This window comes from Pygocentrus nattereri, chromosome 9 (assembly GCF_015220715.1).
Source record: "Pygocentrus nattereri isolate fPygNat1 chromosome 9, fPygNat1.pri, whole genome shotgun sequence".
In the NCBI taxonomy this organism is placed as follows: Eukaryota; Metazoa; Chordata; class Actinopteri; order Characiformes; family Serrasalmidae; genus Pygocentrus; species Pygocentrus nattereri.
Window position 1 is genome coordinate 9,547,267 of NC_051219.1, and position 12,125 is coordinate 9,559,391.

Below are 12,125 nucleotides of genomic sequence, written 5' to 3' on the forward strand. Positions count from 1 at the left end.
TTAGTACGTATATAATGCTGCCCTGCTATAGAATGTTTACCTGTGCTTCACTACAAGCACCTCAGCGCATGAATGCTCTGACATGTTGTGCAAATGAGAAATAAACTTAAAACTTGAAGCTTGAAAGCAGCCGCAGCCGGGAAGGAGTGTAAAGGGAGGCTTGTTGTTGAGTCTCAGGAAGAGGCAAAATTGAACAAAGCAAAACCTCCTGAATTAGTCAGAGCATCTTAGCACAAAAGGTGACTCTTAGATGGTAGGGTGAGCATCGCAGCAAGCCCTCTCTTTTCAATCCAGGGTGCTTTTGGTGAACTGAGACCAGACCAGTTCCTTAATTCTTTGATAGCACTGATGAGAGAGACACTGAGGGGAACGGAGGGCCAGCAGATGTGGCAAACAACAATCAACAAAAATGACAATAAAGTGCAGTTCATGTTTGTTTGTCAAATTTGTGCAAATGAAATAAAAAGGAATATGAGGCAAAAGGTGTTTTCAATATCAGACCAATCTTTCCCCAGAGACTGTGTGATGAATTTGTGAAGCCTCAGTGGTGTTTGCTGAAATTAACTAAAGTGGCTGATTTTACAGAATTTGATGACCTCAGCTTGTCTGAGAGCTCCTTATTTCAGGTTATTAATGAAATGCTGCCATCTAGTGTAGAAACAAACAGCAGAAACAAACATAAGATACTGCGCATGACTGACTCCTCCTTTTTCAAAGCTCTTCCTCTACACTTCCTCTGCTTGTTGGAAGAAATGATCTCATCCTTTCTCCCTGATCTTTCTTGGTCTTATGTTTGTTTCTTGCTGTGTGATTCTGAAAGGAGCTAAAACTCACTCAGTGGGTTGAAGGGCTACGTTGGCTGATTCTCCACTGAGTTGCTCTGATACAGACGTCCTGAAAGAGAAAGTGGAGTTTGGACTGAAGGAGCCGTTACAGAGAAACAGCACAGCAGCAGTTGGAGGAAATGGCTGCTAGAAACCCTCTTTCAGAAGAAGAGCTTTCATGTCCTGTGTGCTGTGATATCTTCAGGGATCCTGTTGTTCTGTCATGCAGCCACATTGTGTGTAAAACCTGCCTGCAGCAGTTCTGGGGAACTAAGGGGTCTCAAGAATGTCCAGTCTGTAGAAGGAGATCCTATAAAGATGATCCCCGTTTTTGTCTTACACTGAAGAGCCTTTGTGAAGCTTTTCTAGAGAGCAGGAAACAGAGATCTTCAGCGAGGTCGTCTAAGGTACTCTGCATTCTGCACAGCTCTTTTGTGTGGATGATCAGCAGTCTGTGTGTTTGGTGTGTCAGACCTTAAAGAACCACAAATATCAGGAATTCTGTCCCGGTGATGAAGCTGTGACTGACTTTAATGTAGGAAACCTTTTCTCATATGTTGGTGTCTAAAATGCAACACAACCAAAATTCATAAAACCCTTTTCAGTTCAGTACCAGATTAAACTGATATGAATGTTGAAGGTGAAGTTAGTCAGTTGATGTGGTTTAAGGCCAAACAGCCTGAGTGATATATCAGTTAGAAAAATGCACTAGTGCTGAATTCATTATGACTGTCAATGTAAAATGTACAATGTACTGTAATGCACGAAATGTCTCTTCTGATTTTAAGGCAGACATTAAAACTGGTATTACTGTCTTTCCAACTGTAGTGTGTAGGACAGCTGTTACATTGAAATAGTTGAATGGATCAGATGTTGTAAAGTGTGGAGAATGCACTCATCTGAACTGTTGTTAAATTGCAGAAAAAACTCAAGATTGCTTTGAGGTCTCTGCAGGATCATCTGACCGTCTTAGAGGAAGCTAAACGAGACTATGACCAAACAGCCACCCACATTAAGGTGAAACACCATCTTGACGTGTGAAACATGTTGCTGAGGTCATGTTTCTGATGAGGGTCCACTTCTCCTGTAGGTGCTAAACACTTGTAGATCATCTGTTAGAGTTTGTGTTTCCTAATTACCTCTCATTCCAGATGCAGGCCCAGCACACAGAGAGGCAGATAAAGGAGGAGTTTGAGAAGCTTCACCAGTTTCTAAGAGATGAAGAAGCAGCAAGGATAGCTGCACTGAAGGAGGAAGAGGAGCAGAAGAGTCAGATGATGAGGAGGAAGATTGAGGAGATGAATGGAGAAATATCAGCTCTTTCAGACACAATCAGGAACATAGAGAAGGAGATGGAGGCTGAGGACGTTCTGTTCTTACAGGTGAGAATCTCTTTTGTTCTTTCATTCCTTTTTCTTTCTTTCTGTGACACAAACAAGAAAACCTGCTGCTTTTATCTAAAAGGAAGTACGTTTGCTTTGATATTTTGACATAGACATTTTTGAAGTAAAAGAACATTTGGTACCAAATTTGCAGACCAAAGGCTTTTAACACAAGCTGATGTTCTGTAAATACACGAATGTAAAAAATATAAAGGTATAAAATGACATGATCTTTTCAGGGGCACTTTACCCTGCTCAGGAGCCCTACGGCTACAAGAGGTCATTGGCCCTGTGGGTCTATTTACACATAGGGTAACTTGCGACATGTAGCACTGCCATGTAGGCAGAAATAAGTCACTGGGAAAGCTGGTGATGAAGTGAGTAGGTGAACTTGGTAGACATTATTTCTAAACACGTGAACCCAAAGAAGACAGCATGATTGAGATAAAACTTAAAAACCTGAACCTAATAATAGCTAAAGCTTTCAGCCATGGCAAGCCCATACAACGCTTCCTCTTGTCTTTCCTTTGATAGAAGTTTGCACTTTTTTCATGAAGCCCACTTCACAAAGCCCATCACATCTTTCAGCATCACATTCAAACACTGGCGTGCTGATAATGAACTGAGCTTGAGGCAGTAGGAGCTGTGCAGTGATTAGAGAGTGGAGGAAAAGAAGACGGAGCTTGGTAGAGAGCGTAATAATGTGATTTATTGTAATACAGTGACAGCGCTCACAGAAAACACCACAATTCTTTATCCCAAAAAGTCAGCTTAATAAATATCCTTCCCCCATTTGACTGGACAGTCCTGGGAAGAGGGGATTAAACACATATACTCCTCTGCTTGTCTCTTCTTTAAACGTAAAGATCCCCCAGGCACATCTTTTCACCAAAGCTGGTCTGTTAGCATATTGCTAATACAGTAACACTCAGATGTGAACAGCGTCTCCCAGAAAAGGAACTTAAACTGCAGCAAAAACCAACAGCAGTAAAATAAACCAAATAACTGACACTGTAATCTGATCAACTGCCAGCAAATTCAAGCCTCACTAGATCTTCACCTGCGTCTGTTTGTTGACGACTGGTTGATGGATTTGTTTGGTTTTCCTCGTCAGTCTAGTTTGTGGTCCCTGCCTCTCAAAATCCATCCAGTCAAACTACGTTATCAACATCTGACTGATTAGATTTATTAATAAATAACAAACATACTGAGTTTTATTAAGTAGTTATTTAGAAGGTAAAGTTTTATTGAGATGAAATGATGGATAATGTCACTAACTTGGCTGTTTGCTGGTGTTTGTATGTTTCATATGAAAAACTCCTGAAAAGTCTCTTCACTTTTAAATACAATGTTCTTTTTGTTTCCCTCTCAGAACTTCAAGTCCACAGAGAAACAGTGAGTAAATGTCAGACCACACATTTTATCTAATGCTACAGTAATTATTACATTAAATCTACAGTATATTGTGTTTATTGTAAATATGAGTGTATTCTAATGAAATGAGGGGGGATAAGGACCGTGTGTTAATGTTGTAGTGATGAGAACAGAAGCAGAAATATTTATTTAACAGAAACTACAGAATTATTGACTCTCCAGACAATAAATGTGATCAAATATTGATATTAAGTGAAATAAATGACAGGCTGTAAAGTTTCTACAGTGATATATTTCACACAGTCTTCTGTTCTCAGAGCTCAGCTCACACCAAAGGATCCAGAGAAGACATCAGGAGCTCTGATCAATGTTGGGAAGCACCTTTCCAACCTGAAGTTCAGAGTGTGGGAGAACATGCAGGAGGTTCTCCAGTACAGTAAGTTCTGTTTCTCTTAGGGTTGATCTCTCACACACAACCTGCTTCTGGACTAATGACACACTGTTTATAAACTATTAGTAACATGTTATCATGTTCTCTTTATTCAGGGGGTATAAAGGAGACTGAAACTGTACTTAAGTGAAAGTATGAATACTGTACTGTGCAGAAATCTAACTCAGATCAAACGGGAAGTGTGGAGATAAAATCAGTTAAAGAAGAAGAATCCTTGTTTAAACAGACTCGGATAAAGCAAATTAAAATGCTAAAGGTTTAAAAGTGTTTTTTTTGTAACGTTGTTCTTTTATAAAAACCTATTCCAAAAAATTCAGGAGAAAAACATGAACTCATTTAGAACTTAATGGTGGAAATGCATCTCAACAAAGTCGGGACAGGGCCGTGTCTACCATCGTGTGGCATCTCTTGTGTTTGGGAGAGGAATGTTGTCTCTTGTCTGATGAAGGATTCTAGCTGCTCAGCAGTCCTGGGTCCATGTTCATGAGCCCATGCAGTCATTTCCAGTACAGAATCAGACCGTTCTCTGTTGACCTTCTCCCTTGTGTACAAGGACGTCTCTAGATTCTCTGAATCTTTTGATGATATCATGTACTGTCAGTGGTGGGATCTCCAAAGTCTTCTCAATTTTACATTGAAATTTTTCTGAAATTGTTTCATAGTTTTTAGATGTAGTTTTTCACAGATTGGTGAACCTCTGCCCATCTTTGCTTCTGAGAGACTGCCTATCTAAAATTCCCTTTTTATGCTCAGTCATGTTAGTTGAAAATTGCCCCTCCAGCTGATTTTAATGAGTACCATTTACTTTTCCAGGCTTTGTAGCCCCATCACAACTTTTTGAGATGCGTTACTGTCTAATTAGTTTTTATCAGCTTTTTTGGCATTGAGGATGTATGTTTAAGTATATTTTTTAGATAATTTATAGTATATGAAACTTTGATATTAATCCAAGTACAACATTAAAATATTATTTTTGTTATTGAAATTGATGCACATGTAAATTTGTATCACCGTGAAAAAATAGGAATACTTAAAATGACATAATAATTACTTAAATTATGTAATAATGTATTTATATTGTGCTATTATTATTATTTTATTATTATTATTATTTTTATTATTATTAAATGGTTATTGGTCATGTTTGAGCAGATTAAGTGAGGATGTAGAAATTCATCTTTAGCTCTAAATGTTTCCTAATTCTAGGTAACAATCACTACAGCTAGCATGCAGCCAGTGAAAATCCAGAGAAGAACGTTATGAATTTATGGAAACAACATATTTGGGTCAGTTTTCTAAAGGGGGCTGTTTTGCAGGTGTCCAGGGGTCTTCTTACTCCAAATGTCCATGTTTGTATTTTCACTTTATGTTCTTCATATTCATATTCTTTATTCTGCTCAAAACCTAATTAACTGTTTTCTGCACAGCAACCCATAATAATATATTTAATATTTAAGATAATATAGATTATAGTTATATTGTGATAGATAACAGACACAACAATGCATAGATCACTAATATATTTATATAAATATGAATATAAACATGATGTTTCATTGTGTTCTCTCTCCTCAGCCCCTGTTACTCTGGACCCCAACACTGCACATCCACACCTCCACTTGTCTGATGATCTCACTGCTGTAGAAAACATAAACCAGAGATCATCACTTCCTGATAATCCAGAGAGAATTGATAAGTGGGATTGTGTTCTGGGTTCTGAGGGTTTTAACTCGGGGACACACTGCTGGGACGTCCAGGTTGGAGACAGTGATAACTGGGCAGTTGGTGTGATTCCAGAGTCTGGAAGAAGAAAAGGATACACTTTCGTTGATCCAGTTTGGAGTCTGTATTATTATGCAGGTCAATACTGGATACGCTGCCCAGGACAGCTGCATCCCTCCCTACCACCTACAGAGAAGCTGCAGAGGGTCAGAGTGCAGCTGGACTGGGACAGGGGGAAAGTGACCTTCACTGATCTTCTAACCAACACACACCTGCACACTATAACACACACTTTCACTCAGAGAGTTTTACCGTATTTCTGGAATGTGTCTGTTCATCCTCTGAGGATCTTACCACTGAAGACGTCAGTAACAGTGGAGCAGCACAGTTAAAGCTGAAGCTGCTTAGAATGAACATTTGTAAGGTAGTGAGTGTCTGAATTATGATCATAAGAATATGTCACGTTTTCAGTGTAGATTTTATTTCTCTATCATCCTGCATTTTTCTCCATCATTAGATCTTTAAAGCTCTGCTGTGGTTCAGAGATTAATAGTTTACTGTCTGAAATAAACTGCATTATATTAGAAACTTTGCAGCTGCTTGCATGTTGTGTATTGAACACTGAGGGGACAGAGTTGGTGCACTGAAAATGAATTGATCATAAACCATCATGACATTGACGCTGGCCTGTGTCTCAGTGCAGTTAAAGATGCTGTGCTCCGGCTGGAGAGAAAGACATTATCCTCTGGAAGGAATTTATCTAGAAAAAAATGACTTCTATAGGAACTGTTTACATCCTGAATAGTGACTATTCAAAATAATTCTTGGAATCTGAAGACTGCAAACTGCCTCTGTCATTTAAAAGTGAAGGGAAAGCTTGTAAGCACTGTGGACCAGAGACAGACGGCCCAACACACACCCAAACACTGAGCCCTGTGGAGCTGAAAGTAGCTCTGCTACCAACACCTGCATGACTCAAAGTGTTTATGGAGAACAGAGTCACTCTGTGGAGCAAACACATCACACCAAGAAGAATCAGTTACACGAAGGAGACATTCTGAAAACCTGAGCTACTGCACTGACCACACCAGCTGTGGGGGTGAGCCAGAGTTTCTCTGATGGAAGCTTCAATCTCAGACCTCTGTTAGAGAACCATAATGCCTGTCCAGAATAAACTGAGCCACTCTACATGATGGCTGATCTGTATCCTTTGTCTACAAACTGTTCTCTGCAAATAAATGTGTGCTTTCTCCAGGTTCTCATCCACTTGACCACTGCAGGATAGGTACACATTTCTCCTGCCCGGGGAAACAATGGTGGCTGAAATAGTAAAGCACAGTGCATCAAAGATCAGAGAATTCTGATCATGTTAATTTTATAGTGAAACTCATGGCCAATCATTCTGAGATCTACTGCAATATGACTTTAAATATTGATTTCATGAATGATTAATCTGACAGTAAAGGTGGACAGACTCTGGTCCGTATTGTACTGAAGAATGTTAGTTACCAATTCTGAATGAAGTAGACAGCCACAGGCCTCTTATTCTGTCAATTTTCTTTTAAACCACCTTAAAACTTAAATGAAGTGTTTTCATTCCACAGTTTGAGGAGGCACAGTAATATACATAAAACCTCAGCTTCACGAATGACTGACATGTTTATTTTACATGAGAAGAACCATGAATATAATCTGTGCTATAGATAGAACCCACAACCCCCCCAACCCCTGCAATGGTGTGTTGGTGATGGCTTGGACCTCAGTTTGCATGTAATCTGCCACAATATGGGTGGAATCTACCTCTGTATGGGCAGAATCAGCCTCAATAAGGGTAGAATCTACCTCTGTATGAGTAGAATCGGCCTCGATATGGCTGGAATCTACCTTTGTATGGGTAGAATCTGCCTGTATATGGGTAGAATCTGTTTCAGTACGGGTAGATTCTGCCTCTGTACGGGTTGAATCTGCCCTTATATGTTTTTAGCCAAAACAGTTACTCATAGCTGTCTCGATTCTGGTGTGCCAAAAATCTTAAACCTTAATGAAAAAGTTGGGCCAAGTGTATTTTTAAAAATTGCCCAACATTTAGCAAGTTGGCTTTTGTACACTGCAGTCACTCAGCATTAAAGTCACTTCTTAGTAAGTTTTTGGTATAGTGTAGTGGGCAACACCTCTGCCTTTTAAGCTGTAGAGTGGGGTTCAATCCCTATGTGGGTGAGAACCCTCTACTAAACCAATAAGAGTTCTTGGGCTCTTAAGACTCCTAACGCTACCTATTTAATTGTCATGTGTAAAATGATCCAGTTGTAAGTCACTCTAGATAAAAGTGTCTGCCCAATGCCGTAAATGTAAAGCTGCAGGTTTTAGCAAGGCAAGCCACACCATCAGATGAGTTAATGCTGAAGAGAACACTAGAGCTAATGTTAGTCAGGTTCAGGTTAGATGCAGAGGAGGTCTCGTCATTTTTACACTAGATTTTTCAACATATTTAATTAAACAAACTGAACTAAACAGGGGAAAGAGTGTCATGTTTAGGAGTGCATTCATATTTATCTTTAAATAAAAGACTGCGCTAAAGTTGGCTGCTTATTCTCCAGCTTCTTCCAGTCCACGTTAGAACAGCACAAAAGGAATATTTCACTTGTAGAGGCTAATGTGCAGGTGATTGAGAGAGTTAAATGCATGTTGGGTATATTTGCTGGAGATTTGGATCCACACAATCACATCATCTGCACACCAAACTACGGGAATTAGTTTAACAGACCCCAAAAAGCCAGCCTTGTAATAAGCCTTGTAATTCTCTCTCGGGGTCTGCCGCCTACTGAAGGAAGAGATGACTGTAAGCAGGCTGACAGAAATGGCACAGGTGACCATCATCACCTGCTTAGCCTGCTGGTTCAGCCGGACCGGCTTCTCCATCCTGCAGTCGACGCTCGGCCACGCCCCCTTCTCCACAAGCTTCAACTACCATAGTGCATATTTACAGGTAGCACCATATATAAAATTATTGGTAGGATATTTTTGGGCAGAAGCTCTCAGGATTGTCGGAGGATGACCAGTGATGGACAATCTTATGATCCAGGGCCAGTATGGGTCAGCGTAGTGTTTCCCAGTCCTACTCCTGGAGAAACTGAACAATAAAATGGACTTGGAAAATGACACTGCCAAGTCGGACTGTTTGTAATAGATGTGTTAAAGAGCTTAAAGCACAAAATGTGTCAGTCAGACCAACAAGACACTGAAGATGAAATGACAGAAGCACTTTGCTGTTCCACTTTAACTTTTCCAGCCATTTTACACAGAAATGCTAATGTAAATAAATGCATTAGAGTAAATTCAGAAATCCTTCTATGTGTAGTTTGTACACTGGGTTTGATTTACTCTGTTATGTAGCTCTGTGTTTATAGAGAATCATTTGGACGCTACTGGGTCAGTTTGCAGAACTTCAGAACCGGCCAGACACTAGAATTCATATTAAACGTTACATCTTGTCTTATTGAAATTGTTAGTTTATGCAGTGTGTGAGCTGTAAGACAGTCCTGAACTCAGTTAACTTTAACCGTCATGAGAAATTTGGGCCAACTGTGTTTTTAAATTTTCCCCACCATTTAGTAAGTTGGATTTTGTGCAATGCAGTTATATTTTAAGGTAATTACATTGTACATTTCCTGCACAATATAGGAGTGCAAATGTATTGTATCTTGTGTTGCGGTCTATGCAATATTCATTTTATTATTGCTCAAACCTTTAGATGAGGGAGTGAGGTAACCTGGATTTATGCAAATTCCACTGACCAGGGCGAGAGAGAGAGAGAGATGCAGGCATCGAGGATGCTTCGATAAAATTTTTATTGACTAAATATTAAACTACCTTGGATAACGTTCAATGATAGATGAAAGAAAATAGAACAAAACACAACAAAAAGGATAAAAGTTAAAAGGACAACATAGCTCGTGTGAAATGGTTCAGTTAAATGATATGAGGCAGGGTGGTTCTCGGGAAGACGCGGGAAACTTAAACTTGAAAGAATCTCTGTAAAGAACTAACCTAAGTACGGATGGGAGTAACTACATATGGCTGAGTTAGATGTACCTATTAAACGCTGCCTTATGAAATAAATTGGCCGTCTGAGGGTGGCGTCTCGTGGCCGTCTGAGGGGGGCGTCTCGAGGCCGTCTGAGGGTGGCGTCTCGAGGCCGTCTCAGGGTGGCGTCTCGTGGCCGTCTGACGGGGGCGTCTCGAGGCCGTCTGAGGGTGGCGTCTCGAGGCCATCTGAGGGTGGCGTTCCGTGGCCGTCTGAGGGTGGCGTCTCATGGCCGTCTCAGGATGGCGCTTGACAGCCTTTCGCTGGTTAATCTGCTCACAGATTAGTGTGTGGCTCTGGGTGTGCTGCTGGGTCTCCGTGGCATCCAAACCACTTGTTCTTTTCCTGTGTCCGGTTCGATTGCAGTCAAGGTTCTGAGACTGGTGATGTTAACTAACTACCTCTCTTTAGCAGACAAAAAACATCTTTCTTCTTTAACATACCTTCCTTCTCTGAGGGTGGTCTAAACTTAAGGTCTGTAGATGGACTGATCTAAGCAGATCTGATCTTGGAGCATTCCAATTCTGGTCTGTCTCTCTGACTAAGGCCAACACAAACTTAGGAGTTCAGCTATCTTCTGGTTAAGAACGCTGACTCCTGCTCACTCTGTCTCTCTGTCTCTTTTTCTGTCTAACAAAAGTTCCGTACCCTGGGGTTTTGCTCCAACTGCTTACCCTTCACCTTTGGGTGGAATCAGAGTGCTGATAGGTTTTCCTAACCTAACACTTAATTAGCTATTCATTGTTTCCAACCCTGATTGGTTGTGCATAATTTTAGGAACGCCTTCCCCAGAGTTACTGCCTTCTTTGTTTCAGTTAGTTTAAACAAAGGGACATTCTTATATCATCAAATTGGTTAAACTTTCAGAATCAATGAATGAACAGAATATTCAGATATGTTTATAAGGGAGAGTTTAACCCTCAGTACCTGATAAATCCTGTTTTAATCCTGTTTTGATGACATCTGCTTGACCTTTGAAAAAGTCCTGAGCTCAAAGTTCAGGAATGTGGAGTCCTCCTAAGCAGTGTGATTCTGGCTCACCTAGATTGGGGGTGTCCGCTACACTGCTTGTATCCACGATCTCATTCTTTCTGGCACTACCCAAAGCTCATGACCATAGGTGAGAGTCGGAACGTAGATTGACCGGTAAATTGACAGCTTTGCCTTCTGGTTAAGCTTTTTCTTCACCATGACGGACTGGTATAGGGTCTGCATTACTGCAGACGCTGCACCAATCCACCTGTCAACCTCTCGCTCCATCCTTCCTTCACTTGTGAACAAAATCCCAAGATATTTAAACTCCTCCACTTGGGGCAAGAATTCACTCCCGACCTGGACAGAGCATTCCACCCTTTTTTGACTGAGGACCATGGTCTCAGATTTAGAGGTGCTGATTTTCATCCCAGCTGCTTCACACTCGGCTGCAAAATGGTCCAGAGAGAGCTGGAGGTCCCAGCCTGATGATGCCAACAGGACCACATCATCCACAAAAAGCAGATGTGAAATCCTGAGGCCACCATACTGGACACTCTCCGCCACTTGGCTGTTGCAAGAAATTCTGTCCATAAAAGTTATGAACAGAATCAGTGACAACGGACATTCCTGGCAGAGTCCAACCCTGACTGGAAACCAATCCGACTTACTGCCGGCTATACGAACCAAGCTCCTGCTCCATTTGTACAAGGACTGAATGGCCCATAACAACGAGCCCCTCAGCCCGTACTCCTGGAGCACTCTCCACAGGATCCCCTGAGGGATGCGTTCGAATGCCTTCTCCACATGTAGACTGGTTGGGCGAACTCCCGTGCACCCTCCAGGACCCTGGTGAGGATAAAAAGCTGGTCCAGTGTTCCATGACCTGGGCGAAACCCGCATTGTTCCTCTTGTAGCTGAGATTCAACTATCAGTCGGACTCTTTTCTCTAGTACCCCTGCATAGACCTTACTGGGTAGGCCAAGAAGTGTGATACCCCGGTAGTTGGAACACACACTTTCTTAAAAAGCGGGACCACCACCCCGGTCTGCCATTCCAGGGGGACCGCCCCAGATGTCCACGCGATGTTACAGAGGCGTGTCAGCCAAGACAGCCCTACAACATCCAGAGCCCTCAGGAATTCCAAGCGGATCTCTTCCACCCCTGGTGCTCTGCCATCAAGGAGTTTTCCAACCATCTTGGCTACCTCAGCCCGAGTGATGGAAGGACCCTTGCTCTGATCTCCAAGCTCTGCCTCCTCTGGGGAAGGGCTGTTGGTGGGATTGAGAAGATCCTTGAAGTATTCCTTCCACCATC

The 12,125-nt window shown here is 41.5% G+C and overlaps 2 protein-coding genes across 3 annotated transcripts in view; both read left to right on the forward strand.

The window, feature by feature from the left end:
• The first annotated feature begins 739 nt into the window (after window positions 1-739).
• Window positions 740-6,941, forward strand: LOC119264050 (tripartite motif-containing protein 35-like). Of its 2 annotated transcripts, none has more exons than XM_037541250.1 (6): window positions 740-1,231; window positions 1,746-1,841; window positions 1,976-2,206; window positions 3,579-3,601; window positions 3,898-4,016; window positions 5,607-6,941. In XM_037541250.1, exons 1-6 carry the CDS (start codon window positions 965-967, stop codon window positions 6,143-6,145), a joined length of 1,275 nt encoding a protein of 424 aa, XP_037397147.1. In that variant the 5' UTR covers window positions 740-964; the 3' UTR covers window positions 6,146-6,941. The 2 variants fall into 2 exon arrangements, with proteins under 2 accessions (XP_037397147.1, XP_037397148.1); XM_037541251.1 differs by having other exon boundaries at window positions 3,588-3,601.
• Window positions 6,912-12,125, forward strand: part of LOC108414369 (tripartite motif-containing protein 35-like) — a 57,960-nt gene continuing 52,746 nt past the window's right edge. The window contains exon 1 of the mRNA XM_037541246.1: window positions 6,912-6,956. The gene's annotated coding sequence lies outside the window, so the exon portion shown is untranslated. The remainder of the gene's footprint in view (window positions 6,957-12,125) is intronic.